This window comes from Megalops cyprinoides, chromosome 10 (assembly GCF_013368585.1).
Source record: "Megalops cyprinoides isolate fMegCyp1 chromosome 10, fMegCyp1.pri, whole genome shotgun sequence".
Classification (NCBI taxonomy): domain Eukaryota; kingdom Metazoa; phylum Chordata; class Actinopteri; order Elopiformes; family Megalopidae; genus Megalops; species Megalops cyprinoides.
The window spans coordinates 10,271,161-10,290,020 of NC_050592.1; the positions used below are offsets into that span (position 1 = coordinate 10,271,161).

At 48.1% G+C, this 18,860-nt stretch overlaps 1 protein-coding gene across 3 annotated transcripts; it reads right to left on the minus strand.

Annotated features, from left to right (window-relative positions):
• Positions 1-328: 328 nt before the first annotated feature.
• setdb1b (SET domain bifurcated histone lysine methyltransferase 1b) lies at positions 329-15,125 on the minus strand. Of its 3 annotated transcripts, none has more exons than XM_036539404.1 (27): positions 14,952-15,125; positions 13,355-13,436; positions 12,763-12,804; positions 12,035-12,233; positions 11,435-11,607; positions 11,192-11,235; positions 10,911-11,037; positions 10,600-10,776; positions 9,865-10,066; positions 9,486-9,559; positions 9,198-9,388; positions 8,863-8,989; positions 8,577-8,712; positions 7,914-8,090; positions 7,219-7,534; positions 6,309-6,661; positions 5,793-5,909; positions 5,461-5,630; positions 5,062-5,307; positions 4,663-4,842; positions 3,584-3,759; positions 3,443-3,468; positions 3,064-3,127; positions 2,693-2,780; positions 2,308-2,558; positions 1,897-1,985; positions 329-820 (listed from the first exon to the last, which is right to left on the minus strand). In XM_036539404.1, the coding sequence occupies exons 2-27, from the start codon at positions 13,398-13,400 to the stop codon at positions 703-705; spliced, it is 3,909 nt and encodes a 1,302-aa protein (XP_036395297.1). In that variant the 5' UTR covers positions 13,401-13,436; positions 14,952-15,125; the 3' UTR covers positions 329-702. The 3 variants fall into 3 exon arrangements, with proteins under 3 accessions (XP_036395297.1, XP_036395298.1, XP_036395300.1); XM_036539405.1 differs by lacking the exon at positions 14,952-15,125 and adding an exon at positions 14,328-14,430; XM_036539407.1 differs by lacking the exon at positions 13,355-13,436.
• Positions 15,126-18,860: the final 3,735 nt, after the last annotated feature.

Here is an 18,860-nt window from a genome sequence, read left to right on the forward strand (position 1 = left end):
CATAACAAAAAATGTACTTTATGAAAGTCAGTTCTGATCCGCTGTTCCTACTGGTCAGTTGACACAATATTCACCAGAATACCACAGGTAAATGGAATTTGCATACTTTGTTTTAATTCATTGTGCACTGACAAACAAAAATATACCCATTCTGTGGTAAGCTACCCAAGACGGAAACGTTTAGCAAATCAAGGAGCCTTCCTCAGTCCATGTATGGAGAAATTTTATTCAATTGTGACAAAGTATAATTTGGTCTGGCTGTACAGACATGGACACATTGAAATGCACTTGAGCATAAAGACAAAAAAAAATTAAATAAAAACTGCTAAATAATGTAATGATGTAATGATGTTATATAAAAACAAAACAGTAACAGCCACCACATACAAATGACTGAAAACGACTGACGGACAAGTAAACGGGCCAAGAGGACGAGGGAGAGATGGAGGGCAGAGCAGAGAAAGAGAGGGAGAGGGATCCACAGCAGGGACGAGGGGAATGACCTACTCAGCAGCCATCACCACAGCACACTATCCAGAGAGGTGGAGACACAGGAACAGGTGAGAAAGAGGCTGGGGGCGGTGTGCCCACAGGCGTACGCTTCGGTGCGCGTGTAGCAGGGTGCATGTGGGAGACGGTGAGGAGAGGGAGAGGGAGAGGGAAAGAGGGGCGTGGTGATTGTGGTGGCGGCGATGTAGGCCTCTACAGCAGCCGTCCCCGGCACTCTGTGGACCCGCAGCAGCACAGCAGCTCCTTGCCCTCGACGCTGCCCACCTCGTAGTTGTAGTCCCAGGTCAGCTCCGTGCCCGCCCTGATCCGCCTGGAGAGGAAGAGGGGAAACGGCAGCCGTCGGTGGAACGTGCGTGTGCGTGGTCTTTGGGCGCTGTCCTGTGACCGGTCACCCGGGATTAACAAATGCAAGTGTCTCTGACCCATGTCTTCAGACTGCCATCTCAGTTCCACCTCAATCCCCATCCCCTGACACCTGCTACTCGTATTACTCGCCGTTTACTTTACGTGTAGTATGGCAATGCTTTTGATTTGTGATCTAGTGACTATGATGGAGGGTAGTGTGTGTCCTTGGCTTCCCTTAGTTTCTCAAACAGCCACGACATTAAATGAACCCTATCGGCACTTGGGCATATGTGCTCTTGGTCCTGGGAGGACCCATTACAATACCACCTGAGCACTTAAAACACATTATTGATCACATTACAGTTGCCTAGAGGACACAGACCATAGATTACAAATTTTACATGTTAACTATTTATACAGCTAGATATTTTATGTGGCAGTTTGGGTCAACCACATTACCCACAGGTACCTAGAGCTGAAAGACTGTCTTCTGGATTTATTTATGCACGGCTACATACGTAACATTGTTGAATGAACTTTTAGCAAGTCGCTCTGGAGAGGAGTGAGACAAATGAATAAATGTTGCGAAATGCGGCACTGGGGTGTTAGTGTAGCATAGTGGTAAGGAGCAGGGACTGTAACCAAAAGGTTGCTGGTTCGATTCCCCGCTGGGGCACTGCAACTGTACTCCTCAGCCAGGTACTTAACACAGAATTGCCTCAGTAAATATCCAGCTGTATATAAATGGATAATGTGGAAAAAAAATTGTAACCTATGTAAGTCGCTTTGGTTAAGACCGTCTGCTAAATGACAATAATGTAATGTAATGTATTTTAATCTCTCTCCCCAGGCCTATGTTTTTATGATGTAAAGGGCTGCAGAAACCTACAGTATCACAGAACTGGGAACACCTGGTAACTAAAAAAAGCACAGCAGCACTGCCCCTCCCTCCCCCTCCCACACCCCGACGGTCCGGTCAGAGTGAGGTGTCAGTGGGTAAACAGTCAGGAGAGGGTGAACTGCGCGCTGTATCACACTGACTTGCTGGCGAAGAAGGCCACCCAGGGGAAGCGCAGGTCGTGCGTGTCCACAAAGACGTTCTGCACAAACAGGTTGGGACTGCAGCTGTGCTGTAGTTAAAAAAGGGAGACCAAATAGGTCAAAAAACAGCAAAAAAAAAAAAAAAAAAAACCAAAAACAGCCAGAGGTTTGGCAGTTATGGCATTTAATGATCACGATATCTGAAAATGAAAGATCTCAGCTATCACCATGTGTTCTCTTTTTTTCCTCCTTCTCCTACTTTTTACATTGACTTTCTCAGCAGGTAAACTTATCCAGAATGGGTTATACGTCACACCTGGGATTTGAACCTGCAAATGTCTAGGCTGCAGTCAAGGTCAGCCACTGTGCTACCCTCTACAACATGCCTGCCATAAGTTTTCTGACACTCACGTTGAGATATCGGCCCAGGTTGCCCTCCAGCTTGGCGTCGATGATGTAACAGGACTCCTCCCCGTCGTAAAACTGCCTGGTGTTCTTCCAGGCGGGGCTGCCGTCTCCCCCTGCACCTCCAGGCCCCGTGGGGCCTCCCGCCCCGCCCGTGCCGCCTCCCCCCACCCCGCCCGTTTTCACCACCAGGCCGTGTGTGGACTTGAGGGCAATGCCGCGGGTGGACTTGACCGCCACCTGCCTCTTCACTGGACCTGAGAAAGGAGAGGAGGAGGAGGAGGAGGAGGAGGAAGAGGAGGAGGAGGAGAAAGAGGACCTTTACATGAAGAGGAGGTCCCAGTCCCACTACCCTCCACCCCTCAGCGGAATCTCCGCCACCACCCCTCACCCTGAGACTGCCTCTCCCGCTCCTTGTTGTCCTCTGATCCAGAGCTGATGGTCTGGACATCATCGCTGTCAGAGAGGGTCATCACGTCCTGACAGATGGATGGAGAGAGAATACACTACTGGATTAATCTATGAGACTACATAGCAAGGATTTACAAGGTAAATGGTAATACATATATGATTCCCTTTCACCTACTTTATTGACTTAGTTTTTTTATTTAAAGATGCTTGCCAGAATCATGAATTTATTGCTACCGATTCTATTTTCACTCAGCTTGTGAGGTTTGGAAAACCTCAAAAAAAAAAATAATAATAACTCAAAAAATAACATTGTGTAATGACCTCAGCAAGGCAGGCTCAGGTGGACTGTACCTGGTTTCCTCCGGGCGGCTGCTTCCCTCCCTCTGCCTTCACCGCGGGATTGCTGATGGTCCCCCTTTTCAATAAAAGAGATGAATCCAATGTCACTGTTCAGCCATTTCACTTCAGCGGTACGCGGTTCTCCGTCCGCGACACATTCGCCCTTCAGCAAAATCCATACGACCATACATGTTCCACAAACATGACCTGCCCCTTTCCTCTCTGCCTTTTCTCACACTCGGTTTCTGACACTGCAGTGTCACTAACGTCTGCTGCAGAGCCTCTTACAGCGCCACTGCTCTTACTGGTGTCAGCGTGCCAATGACTAATGCAGCTACTGAGCTCTGCTTGGGCGTGTGGCCTCTGAACGCAGCTGGGAGTGAGGACTTACGACGGGCCCTTCTGGTCCACGGGTTCCTAAAACAAGAAAACCCAAATGAGAGCAGATCGGAAATAAGACTGTGGTATTAATAACACAATACATAATCATGCAAAAAAGGGGGGGGCTCCACACTGGTCCTCCTTCACTCACCTTCTTCTCGTCTTTCGGGCCCTCCAGTTTGACCATGGGCTGTGAGGGGGTGGACGACTGGCTGGTCAGCCAGGAAGCCACCTTGCTCTTCCCGCTCTCCTCCGGCATGGTGGGTGGCTTCGTTTCGTCTGTACCCCCCGCAGACACACTCATTCCATCCTTACTGTCCTGGCTCCCTGTGGGGTGGCAGTGTAGCACAGTGGTAAGGAGCAGGACTCGTAACTGAAAGGTTGCCGGTTCGATCCCCTGCCAGGGCACTGCCACTGTACCCTTGGGGAAAGTACTGGATAAGGTCTGGGTAAGAGCGGCTGCTAAATGCCAGTAATGTAATGTAATGTAACGGGAGGAGCAGAAAGCGAATCAAATCAAAACCCTGATTTAGATTAGATTTAGATACACTATATGGACAAAAGTATTCAGACGCCTAACCATTACATTGTAATGACATTGTATTAAAATACATATAATTTAATATGGAGTTGGTCCCCCTTTTGCAGATATAACAGCTACCACTCTTCTTGGAAGGCTTTTGGAGTGTTTCTGTGGGAATTTGTGCCCATTCATTCTTTAGAGCATTTATGAGGTCAGGCACTGATGTTGGACGAGAGGCCTGGCTCGCAATCTCCATTTCAGTTCATCCCAAAGGTGCTCGATGGGGTTGAGGTCAGGGCTCTATGCGGGCCAGTCAAGTTCTTCCACACCGAACTCATCAAACCATGTCTTTATAGCCCTTGCTTTGTGCACTAGGGCACAGTCATGTTGGAATAGAAAAGGGCCTTCCCCAAAAACGTTAAAAAAGTTGGAAGCATAGCATTGTCCAAAATGTCTTGGTATGCTGAATCATTAAGATTGACCTTCACTGGAGATAAGGGGCCTAGCCCAAACCCTGCAAAACAGGTGTTGCCTAACACTTTTGTCCATATAGTGTACCTCTGCTACCTTTTACTGGAGGCAAACACTGGACTACTGTCAATTTATCAGACAAGCTGAACTGCATTTCCAGTTTACTGACAGAAAAAGAATTTCTCTCTCAAAACAGCTGTACCACATTACTCCCAGCATCCCCCTCTCTCTCTCACCTTCCTTCAGTCCCTTGGCCTGCCTGCGTGTGGTGTAGCTCCTCCACACAGAGCTGGAACTGTAATACGGCACCTTCACGAAGTTGTCGTCCGAGCTGTCGTCGTCATCGTCGTTGTTCGAGTCGTCGTCGTCGCCATCCTCGTCGTCGTCATCTTCGTCCCCGGAGGAGCCCTCCTGACCTGGATGCGACACAAGAGCCCGGGTGCCCGGTTAGTTTCCTGGTTCCGTTTCTGCAACTCGCACTTTCCGTTTAAAACTGGGCGCCACCCGAGAGCCCGCAGCCCTCGGGCCTCAGGTCCCCCAGAGCCCTTCTCCACTTATTACCAAACCCTGTTCACGTAGCACAGCCAGAGGAAATTAATGCTAAAGTTTTTAATTTTTTGATTGCGGAGGGTCACCTTTGCCCCCGTTGCCGCTGTTGGTGTCCTCCTCCGCTTTGGACTCGCCCCTGCCTTGCAGGGACGCCGGGGTGGACTTGACCCTGCTCATGTCCACCCCGCTGCCATCGCTGTCGGAGCAGTGCGCCTCGCTCTCGTAGCCCTCCTTGAAGTTCTCCACGCTTTCGATGTGGTCCAGGTTGGCGAAATACTCGTCGCCCATCTCCAGGCCCTCCTTGTCCGCGAAGTCGTCGGTCAGGATTTTACCTGAGATGCGGGAGCGCGAGAGAGGAACAGAGAGAGGTGGAAGAAGGGAGGGGGAGAGAAAGATAAGTGAGACGGAGGGGGACTAGTAGACAAAGAGGGACACGCCCATGATGTGCCACTCCCTCCCTGTCCCACATGGTCCCTCAGTCGCACCGGCGTAGATGCAGACGAAGGAGCCCTTGGCCACGTCGTCCAGGCAGCGGATGCCCCAGCCCTTGTTCTGGGTCTTGAAGAGCTGCAGGCGCACCTGCAGCCCGTGCTGGACCAGCCTGTTGGTGCACATCTGGGGGTTGCAGCGGCATCGCTTGTTACATTCGTACACCCTGCGGGGGGAGAGGGAGAGGCGGGCAGTCAACAACTGCCCTTAAAGTGATCTGAGCCGGAATGTGCCTTCAGGCAGCTTTTAGGGAGCAACAACACAGAAACCTCACCGACAGGAGATGTGACTGGAATAAGGACAGACAGACAGAAAAACACACACTCACCCTGTGGGCAGACACTCCTCCAGCCTCTTGTGCGTGTACCCAGCGTTGGCGTTGATCTGGCCTCCCGGTGTGCAGGCTGTGGCTTGAAGGGTCAGCTGGTGACAGGAGCACTTTGACCTGTGGTGACAAGCCAAAAAACCATGACCCTACTTTGCATGTAACTCCCACATTCTGCCTAAAAAACCCTATGTCGCCACGCACCTGTAAGCCCAATAACAGTTACAATCAGGGACATAACAGCTTCAGTGAAAATACAAAGATCCCTATGTGCCTTCAAGATTAGATCTGTCAGCACCACCCACTTCTCCCACACACACACACACAGACGCTCACACAGTCACGCAACACCTAGCTATCAGTGAGAGTGATTCTGGGCCACATAACTAGAAATTAGTTTTATCAGGATGCAGCTGGGGACGGTAGGCTTGACTTGCCCCACGCACACACAGGTGCACAGCAGAACCCGTGCTCAGCTCCGGAGGGGGGCGGGGGGGGGGGGGGGGGGGTGTTACTGACTTGTCTCTGCAGCCGTCGGTGCAGTCGCAGCCCACCAGGAAGTCCGGGCTGGTGTTGATGAAGACGCCGTCGGCCGGGATGCGCTCCTTGCTGTAGGCCACGCTGGGCGGCGGGGTCGTGTCGATCTCGTTGACGCAGGACAGCGGGATGTCCTCCCGGCCTTTCGTGATGTCCCGGATGAAGTAGAAGGGCTTCTGGGGCTGGAAGCGGCGGTCCACCAGCACGTAGGGGTCCAGGCAGAACATCTCCAGGAAGATGAAGTCACAGTGCGTCTGGAAGAGGTAGCGCTGGATCTCCGCCATGCTCCGCAGGCAGAGCCCGCAGGGGGACTTGTAGATCACGTGGAACGACATCTGAGAGGGACGGGGAAAAGGAGGAACCGCCAGCCAAAAGCTGCTAGTAAACATGTATTACATTTACATTTATTCATTTGGCAGACGCTTTTATCCAAAGCGACTTACAAGTGAGGCAGAGTTCAACACAAGCAAAAGTGCCACATAAGGATCGTCAACAAGTTTCAATAGTTCGCTAGACCAGGTTAGCAGGTAGAGATAACAGTGTATGAACCCAGAATAATTTTTCTTTTTTTCAATATATATCAATATTTTTTACGATATAAGAATTGCTTTCGGTGGTAGTGAGCACAGGTGTTCAAGTGAGCGCAGAAGAGCTGTGTCTTCTAAAAAGAGTTTTTTTGTAAACAGTACGCTGAAAAGCACGACATAACTGCAAAACCCTCCACCGATGTGGCACTAAGGCCCTGAACAACAACAAGAGCAAGAGGCCTACACTCACCTTCTGTCATTTGGCCCAATGGCCTTGTCCAGAGTGATTTTGAAAGCAAAGGCAATGTATACACAATGCGGCCATATGAGGCCGTCGCAGACATACAGAAAACAGCAGAGCACACCTTGCGGTTGACGCGGCGCCGCCCGGTCATCCGGCGGAACTCGTACAGCAGGGGCGTGAGCAGCGGGTTGCGGCCGCGGTGCTGGTCCAGGCGGATGGGCCGGATGCGGTTCAGGCAGGCGGGGGAGCAGGTGTGCGGCAGGTAGAAGAGCCGCTCATTGGGGGCCTGGTAGGAGGGCTCGTGGGGGATGCGGTCGCAGGGGTAGGGCGTCGGCGGTTGTGCCGGCGGGACCACGGACACCGCAGACTGCTGCTGCGTGGGCTGCTGGGGAGTGCTGGGAAGGGTGGCCATGTTGCCTGGCTGCAGTATGAAGACCCTGGGGGTGCAGAGGGGGAAAGGGAAAGGGAGGGAGAGAGAAGGGGAGAGAGAGGGAAGGAGGAAGACAAAGGCGGAAAGGGACAGGAGACAGGAGGGAGACAAAAGGGAGAGAGGAGCATGTAAATTGAATGGTTACTCATTGCTTATTGGAACCCCATGTTTCCCTCAGGGGCATTCAATGAGTCTTCGCGAAACAACATCTAAAATCTTGGCAAGATTTTGACTGCAGTGTCTTCCACTCAATTCTTAAATTGCCTGCGAGATCAATCATCTTGGTCCCAACAGCTACAGCATGAAGGACTAGTCGGGGCACCGGCTCTCCTCCTCATAGCCTTCCGCTCTCCTGCTCCGCCCTTTACTTTGCCCACCCTGCTTACCTGGACGTGATTCCGGGGGCCACAGCGTTGGGGGAGCTGAGGGGCTGCGAGGGTTTGGGAGCAGCTGGCTGGAGTTCGCCGGGGCCTCCGGCACGGGGTGACACGAAGGGGGCAACGAAGGGGGAAGTGCTCTTTTTGGCCACTTGCTGTTTGGATCGGGCCAAGCTGTCAGGGCTCCTGGAGAGTGACCGAAAGAGAGGAGGGGAATAAAAACAAGACGGGGAAGTGTGACGCGTACAAAACGGAGTCCATTTACCTCTGAAATACACTGTGATAATCTTGTTAAATCACATAATTTAACGTAATTGTTTCCACATATAATTGTTTACAATTGCTACTTGCACATTTCTGCCTCTTACTTTGTCTATTTATTGTCTTGTATTGTACTTATTGTCTTGTTATTTATTGATTTCATGCCTTGCATCTTATGTTGTCTTTGTATTTCACTGTCTTAATGTAGCGCTATGGGTCCCATGGGTCAACCCTACTGTATACTAGTATATGGATGGGCTGACAATAAAGCTGTCCTGATTTGACTTTACAACATTAGCCTCAGGCTAGAAATGTATGTGATGATGTCCAAGCCCTACAAAACTCACTAAAACAGATCAGATGAGCTGCGCAGTGGAGCATGCTGGGATATCGGCTCCCCTCAGTACTCACTCGGTGCGGGACGGCTGCGCTGGGGCTGGCAGCTGCAGGGGGCGTGGCACGGGGTGTGTGACCTGGGGTTTGTTGGCTCCAGCGTTGCTGTTCTCATTAGTGTACTGGACTACAGGACCCTTTGTCCTCACTGCTCCTGGAACCAAAAGAGAGCGTGTAACACAGCACGCCTTCTGCACGCTGGTCCATTGCTCGTGTCTGGATACGCATCACAACACTACATCTAAAACAGACATCAAATCCTAGAGGTAGCAGGTGTTAGAGGGTGGGGATTTGGGTGTATTACCCATGTTTGGACGTGTCCTCTGCTGCCCAGCCTGCTTCTTCTCCGAGTTGGCAGAGTTCACCTTCAGGTTGAACATAGGCTCCAGACGCGTCGAGCCCCTGTAAATCCACTCACTGCGCTTGTCATCCTGAAACGACACCAGTACCATTACGCAAACCCAGACAGGCAGTGTACATTCATCCACTTGCACTTACCCATCCACATTACCAACAGCCCAGAAACATTAAAAAAAAAATTAAAAAAAATAATAATTATTACATAAAATGCGGTTAAATACAGATGGAGAAAGAACATTCCAGAACCCAGAAAGTCATGAATAATGAATAATGTCTCACCAGGAAGAGGATCTTGACGAGGCTGCCATCCACCTCCTCCACACGGCTCTTCCACCAGGTGCCCTCCCACTCGGTCTTGATCAGCTGCCCCGCTTTGAGCAGCACCATGGGCCGGTTTGGGTAGGCTGTGATGTACTCCTCAATGAAGTCCCTGCAGGAGGGGTCCTCGATGTCCTCCCATGTCTTCTTCACTGTCCAGAGACAGAGAGGGGGAGGGAGTCAATGCGGGCCTCGTCCACAGATGTCATTGGGAAGATTAGGACAGAGCGAGCCGGCCCTATATCTTACAGGGTCTGCAGACAGGGTACAGCTCTGGCAGGCTGACGTAGGAGGCGTAACCGTCGTCGAAGAAGATGAGGAACCTGTGAGCACAAGCAGACATAGTCGTGTTATCTTTTCTGTGAAACGTCCTTGATCTGTGCCTTCTCATTACGGATCACACACATACACATTACATTATAATCATATAGCAGACGCTCATATCCAGAGCATCTTACATAGGTTACAATTTTATCCATTTATACAGCTGGGTATTTACAATTGGGAGTTAAATACCTGGCCCAAGGGTACCAGCAACAATGCCCCAACAGGGAATCAAAACCAGTGACCTTTCAGTTACGAGCCCAACTACCCCCCCCGAACAGCCCTCCGCCCCTCTCTCTCTCACCTCATACGGTTCTTGCTGTTGGGCATCTCGGCCACGATGCCGGCGTACAGCCACACCTGGTTGCCGTCTTTGTACTTGGCAACCACGCGGGCGCCCACGTAGAGGCGCTCCAGGGTAGGGTGGTAGTCGAAGGCCACATGGTTCCCCGACAGCAGGCTCTTCCCCTTGTTCTCAAACTTCACCTTGTACTTTAAGCCATACCCTACAGTAAAGTAACAAGGCAGACAGGCGATATCTACTCAACAATGTGATGTGAAAAACACATTAATCACATAAGGCCTGATAACTTGACTGACACACAGCGGAGAGGCCAGGCTTGAGCAAACACAGTTGACCTGGCATAGAGCGGCAGACAGTGTTGCAGTTTCTGATTAACTCTGAATCGCAGCAGGTGCTGTTCTCTTGCTTTCCTTTCCATCTCTGTAAGGCTACTCTCTCGTCTTTTCCGTGTGCCGTGCATTACACAAATAAGGCAATGTGCTTTAACGCACCTTATCAAGATTACACCATAACCTCCCCAAAAGTCCACTAGCCCCAAAGAGGATCCTGCTCTGGCCTTCCATTTACACTTCACTTGGCAGACGCTTTTCATCCAAAGTGACTTACAAGCGAGGCAGAGTACAACACAAGTAAAAACCCATATAAGGAGTCAATGCTATCAGAAGTGCTGCGTGACCAAGTTTCAACAGCTGGCCAAACAAGGCAGAAGCTAGCTTGTGCAAGCCAGGGGCTTACCAGCACGGGTGATGGCGATGAGTGTGCCGCGGTGCCAGGTCTTGGTCCTCTTCTTGCCCAGGATGCTCATGTCCAGGTGAAGTGCGTCCTCTTTGAGGGCAGGGTTGGGCTGGGTGGGGGTGTTGCGCGGGGCCTGGGACACGAACACCGCCGGCATGGAGAGGGAGTGGCTCACCTCTAAGGGAGAGAGGGAAGAAGATGAGGGCCATTCTTCCTTCACGGGCGCGTAGAGCACGCTATCAGCGATCGGAGGGTCTGGGATCGAGGAGAGCGCCGGAGGGCTGACTGGCGGCGGACGGACAGAGCCTCACCTCGGCGCACAACTGGCGGAGGGGGAGGTTTGGTGGGAGTGACATTTGGGGTTGTCCTGTTCACTGCCTGAGCCAATTTCTGCACCTGCTGGGAGGACCTCTGGAGGGCTGCTGATGCTTCATTGAACTACAAAAGAGAGAGAGAGAGAGAGAATGGGGACAGTGAGGTGACGAAGAGTAATCAAGAGAAAATTTTTCTATTCCTGTTAATCCAATTAAGTATTTCAACAATATTTTGTATGTGTGTGCTATGTTTTATTGCATAAATATGCAGTTCTCACCGCTGGATCCTTGACAGGGGTTGTGACCTTCTTTGGAGGGACCACTGTGATGCACAGAAACAAAATGGTCAAAAATACATAAAATCTGTTTGTTCATAGCATCAGTGTGGGCTACACGATGGCCATAACACATGTGCAACAATAGGCAATCATAATATGTACCTTTAACAAACACCTCTAAGTACCCAACATTACAAGTCAAATTGAAATGATGGCAACTGATACGAGATGAAATGTCCGTACCACATCCTACAGCGATGACATCGTCGTCGTCGTCGTCATCGTCGTCGATCTCAATGATTTCGGAGGACTGCGCCCCCCGACCCCCGCCCTCGTCTTCCGAACTGCTGTCCTTGTAGACCAGTCCCATCTTACTGTACACCTCTTTCACCAGCGTCTCGCACTCCACAACCGACCTTGAACACAGCGCGTTGCACGGCTAGTTACGCACGCTGTGCCTGCTCCTTCCAAGACGGCAGCATTAACACACGATGCCGGCACTCGCATGCAGGCATACACAAAACTACGCAACGACATCACCATTAACCAGACCCCCAACCCCCCCCACGCCCCCGTCAAGTGTCCTCCTCCATGCTGCTGCCATACTGATTTTACAGAGCAGCTGGTCTCATCTGGAGGCTATAGTTGTATCCATTTACACAGCAGGATAGTTACTACGGCAATGGTAGGTCAAGTAACCTGCCCAAGGGCACAACAGCAGTGCCCCAGTGGGGAATCGAACCGGCAACATTTCCGTTATGCACTCTGCTGTGCTCCTTACCACTGCGCCTCACTGCTGCCCTGCACACACAGGAATGCACACACAAACACACACACACTCACTCAGAGGCGTTGCTGAAGAGCAGCTCCACGGCAGCCACCTCCTTCTCCCTCTGTTCCACCCAGTTCTGCAGATCCGTCAGCTGGGCCTTCCTCTGCCTCACCACCTCGCTCTGCTCCACCTCCTTCTCGATCCACTGCCGCAGCTCCTCCAGGGAGACCCCCAGCTCCTCCTCAAAGCCTTCCTCTATGCCCTCCATCCCTGAGAGCAGGCAGCAGACGGAGGAAGAGAAACAGCAACGCGGTAAAACACTACACCAGATTATCATAGAAGGACGACACAAGACATTATTAAAACACTTGCTGTAACCTCAGACCGGAGACGGAGACGGAGAGAGAGAGAGAGAGAGAGAGTGTGTATGCGTCTGTGTGTCGAGGTGTGTGCGCGCACATACACAATGGCACACTCCTACACTCACCAACGACGGGACATAAACACACAAATTCCTCACTCTTAAGCAGAGGTTGGAAAAGCGAAAAGCTCAGACTGCATGGAGCTGAACCCCATCCTGAGAATCAGGAGTGCCACCACCAGAGTCTTTTGCTTTTTTCTCCAACAATATAAAGGATAAAAAGCAAAACCTTAGTTTATCCCTGGATATCTATGTGCGTGCATGTGTCTTTTTGACGGATACGGGAGCACGGCTAACTGTGTGACTTACTGTTGGAATACTTAGCAATTCTTTTTTTTACATCTCACAAAGAAAGTGAAGAATGGTTACACCCCTTACCTGTGTTACCCTGTGCTTCCCGTTTGGCGATTGCGATCCTTTCTGTTTCAATACAGAAAACAACACAAAACAAGCGAAGGTGAGCACGCCCTCCATACACACAGGTCCCGTCTATAAACCTAATATCTCAGCAGTGACAGACACCGTCTATATTTAACTTAAAACCCTTGCTTTCTGTATATATCCATATTCATGACAGAATCCTCTACTTTACAGTAATGTCTAAAGGTGGAACACAATGAACATACCTATAAAAGTCACCAGAGGAGAAATTATAAAGTAAACAATAATTCCTTATATCTCTACTCTCACTTCTGATGCGTCAGTGAAGAATGCTGGTAAACAATGTGCTACTGAATTTATTAGTAAACAACAACAAACCGGTGTGCAGTGTGTGATAACAAGACAACTAGGTGCATCCTACCGCTCCCTCATAATTTAGTCCCTCTGAGCAACAAGTGCTGAAAATTGACCTCACTGATATGATCCGTTCAATATGTTCAACATGGGGCACCTCTGACAAAGTGACTGCTCTGAGGATCACAAGACACTGCCTGTTGAACTGTTCTCAAACTGCATTGATGCAACTTACGACAACGCAGCTTTGCAATTTGAGACCTCTTCCCCTTCTTCGGCATGGCTCCAAGGGGAACAACATCAGATATCCCAGCACCCTTTACCACATCATAAACACAAATCACCGCATTAAACTTTGTCAGAAAAAAATAAAATAGCTAACGTAAATAAACAAATTACCTTGCCAATATATGATTTTAAAAGCATTTTAAAAACAGTTACCAATAATACATGAACAAAATTAAACACCTAACTGCCACGCACTAACAAGGTTCGCCTAGAGAGCAGGAATATTACTAATTACAGAGTAAGTACTACAGGAACACCTGGAGAACCACAAACTACCACAGGAAAAAACAACACCATGCCGTGTCTGATATTCCTGCAGGACACTTTCAAGAAGACGGAGGGGGTGAGGGCCACAGACAGATAGAAAAATGCAGGAAGAAATAGACATTACCAGGATAAAAATACCCATTCTGGATATTTGTTACCATTACATTAAGATTCGATTAATAAAACCAGGGGCATTCCTTGCTGTGCTCACTGGTGTCATGCACCTTGCTAACATGGAGACAAGGAGGGGACCATGTTCATTCAGAAATCACTGAAATAGCGTTTGGTACTTTATTGCAGCGATGGAATTATTCTACGGAAATAATTCTCACACCGCTTGGTCCTTTGCGTGGTCGCGGTGAATTGGGGGCCTGCAGCCTATCTAAGCAGTAACCGGGGGGTAATGGCATAGTGGTTAAGGAGCAGGACTCGTAACCGAAAGGTTGCTAGTTCGATTCCTCACGGGGGCACTAAGCAAGGTACTTAACTCACAGTTGTCTCAGTAAATATCCAGCTGTAAATGGATAACACTGTAAAAACCTGTCAGGAGAACAGGCGCGCGCGCACACAGGGCCAATTTAGCGTCCCCAATCCATCTAACGTGCATATCTTTGCACTGCGGGAGGAAACCGGAGCCCCCGGAGGAAACCCACCTGGGAAGAACATGCAGACTCCACACAGAAAGGCCCCCGTCTGTTCAAACCCAGATCTTGGACTCAGGGCCTTCTTGCTGACTGCGCTAACAGTGCTAAGCCTCTACACCGCACATTCGCTGGCTGACGGTAAATGTAGTATAAAGAGCGCCGCTCGTTAACACGAAGTAACAGACATCCAGAAGTATCGTTATTTTCCCCCTGAGATTCCGCAGACACTATGCAGTAATCGAGTTAGCAGAGAAAAATGAAATACCCCTTTGACAGAGACAAGTACCACCAATGTCTCTGTATCTAAGAACGACAACACAGGCGGAAATAAAACTACAAATACCATGACCGAAATCGACAAAAAGGAGACAAGGAACCTCGGCGCATGGTAAAGACGCGCAACCCGAGCAGGCTGCGAGTGAATTCAAATCTCGTCTGTGGTTATCTGTTTTTTATGATTCTTTATGATTTTGTATTGGTTACCGGTCGCAAATTCATCACAACCATAACGTTTTGTGCAGAAGACGTTAATTCAAGAGTTTAAAATGTGCATTCTGCTTGTTAAAATTACTTCCAAATTGCACCCCACAAACAATGTCGACATTTTAGCTAGCAAGCTAGTCTTAAACTTACCTTTAAACTAGCCACCGCCGTGCTAGTCCAAATTTATCTCAAATTAATTCTCAATCTTTTTCAATAAAACTATTGAAAGCCTGCAAATATGTATTTTAACGGCTATCGTTTAATCTATTTTATCATCTGAGTTCATGTTTTCAAGTCAATGCATCTCATCCCCCATCCCTATCCTTTCCGTCAGCACATCTATTAGCCATGCCCACCGAACCCGCCCTCTATCCAATCGTAATTACAGGTCAACGTGAGCGACACCTTCAAAGACGAATAACCTACGTCGACTGCAATTGAGAAGCTGCGAACAGTCCCCGCCCACTCGCGTTATTTGTGACCAATACCTGGAGAGAATGTTCCGACTAGCTAAACAGCAGGCAATCGGCGGTAAGGTCCGACATTCAGGCGGGAATTACAGGACGAAAAAAATGTATACAGTTCTCTCTCTTTGCTCCAATAATAATATTATTTGAGCGTATAGGTTTTCATTATGTTTTTGAATAATATTTTGTACATCTTTGTGTTGGGGCAGGATGTGGAGTGGTAGCTTGCACCCTGAAATTTGAACCCTATGGTCATGGATTCAAGTCTGAGGTGGGAGTTGTGGACTTGAGCAACAACATACGCTGTTAAAAATGTTATTATTATCATATTGTATTTATATTATTAGTAGTAGGATTTAACTGGTAAATGACTGACTACACTAAATTACTGGCATTTAGCAGACAGTTTTATCCAGAACAACTTACAAAGGTTACAGTTTTTATTTTTTACATGATACCCATTTATACAGCTGGATATTTACTGAGGCAGTTCCGGATTCGGTACCTTGCCCAAGGGCACAACAGCAGTGCCCCAGTGGAGAATGGGATCAAAGTCCTATTCCTTACCACTATGCTACACTGCCACCCTGAATATATTATTATAATATGTTTAAGTAGAGGAAATTTACCTGTGAACCCAGAGAGTCTGTGTCTGCATATGAAATGTATCACTGCATTCAGTGTGATGTCTGCATTATAGCAGTCCTTTCTAGACATACTTGCCACCCATTCAGTCAGACAACATGTGTGCTTAATTAAACCTATATAGGAGATAATTTGTAAATCCATCCACTGTCATGGGTACATTGAGGAGGGGGAGCGTCTTTTACTATATTAAATGTCGACATCAATTTAATAACTTTGATTTGAGAACCATTATAGCATAGAACAGTGGTAAAGTGAATCTGCTACTATACATGTGGATCAGTTTGTCATTGTGGATGTCAGAGTGGATCTGAGAAAAATTACAGAATAACATCTTAGCTACATACATTTTCAAACATTAATATAAAAGTATTCTTCCATTCAAGTCTCCTCCTCTCCCACAGACCTTGATACCAACCATGCCCTCTGCCGCTTGTCTCATAACGCAGCTTCTTTTTCCTACAACCAGCTGGAATCAGTTTTTCTACCAGCCTGTCAATATCATTTTCTCCAGCATGAGTCATTTGATGTTTTTACCAGTAGCAAAGGCATTTTTTTTTTTTTTTGCAAAACACTGAATTTTATGGTGCGCTGGATCACTTGTGCCAGTGGTAGAGTTCAGCAGTGCAGTTTCTCTGTGGGTTTTGCATGGATATTGAGCTGTCCACAGTGCCAGCTAACAGTGGCGCGATGAGGCAGTGACGCTCCAGCTTGGGTTTTTGCGATTACTTCTGGGGTCGCATCTCTGGGACAGAGGTGAAACCGCAGTATGAGGTTAATATCTCCACAGCTGTGGATGTTTCTTTTGGTCCTTTGCTCCTGGATGGACATGGTCTTGCAACAGTATGATCAGTTGTTGATCTGCTCCTCTTGGTAGGTGGAGGTGGAGATGGCACTGTATGGGTCCATGACCATCTGGGCACATCTCACTACAGTAACGAGTAGAAAGAAGCAGAGTAGAAAGAGGAAAAAGAGGGCAAAGCCCAAATCTACATCCACCTCCAGTCTGGACAGAGCAGGAACAGGCTGATCCATTTTGCCAGAGAGCGGTATAAATGAGGGAGAGAGAAGGATGCTGTTGGTGGGGTGAAGTGATTGCAGGTTGGAAAGACAATTCAGAGGGAGGTGGAAATTGTGTCAGGCGGGAGATCTAAATTAACTCCTTCATGGTTAACAAGCAGACAGGATCTTGTCCCACAGACAGAAGGAACAAGCTGGCTCTGCAACAGGGTCTAGTTAGGTTTTGGATCCTCAGGTTATGAAGAGTTGAGCTCTTGTACAGTCAAGACCAGTGTGGAGCTCATTCCAGTGCCTGCAGGATATGAGTCACATGAAAGGGTTCATTCAGTGTGTGAACACCAGTCACTAAGAGCATGTACAGTATATACAATTTATTCCAAAAATGATCAAATATAGACATACAAGATACGCAAAAACTGCCGCATGTAATTTATATGAAGGCAGCACTAACTGATACATATATGCAGTTTATTTTGACAAGCTTCAACTTTACATTCCTTAAATTTGGGATTTTTAACATTTATTCATTTATTCTTATTCATGGGCAAACTGAGAGAGCTTGAAAATTGTGACACTACAAATGAATACATACTCTCCTGGACCTACGCCAAAAATTGATAATTTATTCCCCACGTGTGTGGGTACTATTTGTTATAATACCACTTTTACAGAGTGTGAACCTTGATGTAAATGTGTAGCACACTGTATTGTATTGTATGTAAATTTACATTCTACATAATGACAATCTTATCCAGCTGTATAAATGGATAACATTGTAAAGAACTGTAACCTATGTAAGTCGCTTTGGATAAAAGCGTCTGCTAAATTAATAAATGTAAATGTAAATGTACTCACCCCTGCTGTCTGTCTTCCTGTTGTCTTTTTTTCTTTTTTTATATGAGTAATAGTCCAGTCAGTCTCCTTATTTTTTTCTATCCTCATTACAGGAACAATCCTTCTATTACTGTTCCTCTAGCTTCATTGGGAAACTGTCTTGTTACTCTTCTGTTCAACTCCTCACTGCTGCTCCCCTCTTCCCTTTACAGTGTCCATCCCTCTGTTAGTGAACTCTCCCTGCTCCTCCTTCTTACCCCAAACACTTCTGGGCTCTTCATAGGCCCACTCCATCCCCCCCTCTGCACACACAAACTTCGATGCAATCCGCTGTCTTCATGAATAGTTAAGTAGGAGTTCGGTAACATTCACGTGGGTCACGTAAACTGACCATCCAAGCTTTTTTGTGTTCCCGCCAGACCGGTGCCCTACCTACTCACTACGCCAGCTCAAAACCTCAGTAGTTACTTTGCAGCTGATGGCAGCATGCATGCCATCAGTGGCAAAGGTGCTCCCTCCATGAGAGAAGTGAGAAGTGAAATATACTAGTAATAGAAGACTGAGGCTTCATGAAACCCTCAATGGGTGGGGCCACCATATGTCAATCACTGACTTGACTGGACCAATCAAGACTTTCCATAGTAAAACACTATATCAGTCCAAGTCAGTGAGTCACTGACAGAAGATTATAAGCCCATTCTTCTTGTTCATGAAGCTTCACTACCATTACTGGAATATACAGTGGCAATTATGATCTGCAGATGTCAAAGATAAATGGAGAAACAGATCCGATCCTACCCAATATTAGGTTAATTCTGATCAGATGTCCATCAGGAGGGAAACAGGTGGATCTTAAGACTGACAGTGAAATGTGATCCCAGGTAATTAATCAGATGCTTTCTGATTCGTCAGCAGAAAGGTGTGTGTGTGTGTTGAGGGAGACAGACAGAAAGAGCAATTGAGAAAGCAATCCTTCCAAACAAGACTGGTCCTGCAGTGTAAGCCAACTGAGAGTGAAACATGTGAAGCTGGGAGAGTAAGCGGATCCCCACCCAATTAACACATTGATCCCTTCCTTTATTGCCAGGAGAGA

Excerpts from the sequence above, each read along its gene's own strand:
- setdb1b (XM_036539404.1), bottom strand. The coding sequence starts at position 13,400 with ATGCCGAAGAAGGGGAAGAGGTCTCAAATTGCAAAGCTGCGTTGTC. Across the intron at positions 11,608-12,034 it reads CTCTTCAGCAACGCCTCTGA|GTCGGTTGTGGAGTGCGAGA; the intron begins GTGAGTGTGTGT and ends GCTGTGTTCAAG. Across the intron at positions 8,091-8,576 it reads GCGCAGCCGTCCCGCACCGA|GAGCCCTGACAGCTTGGCCC; the intron begins GTGAGTACTGAG and ends GTCACTCTCCAG.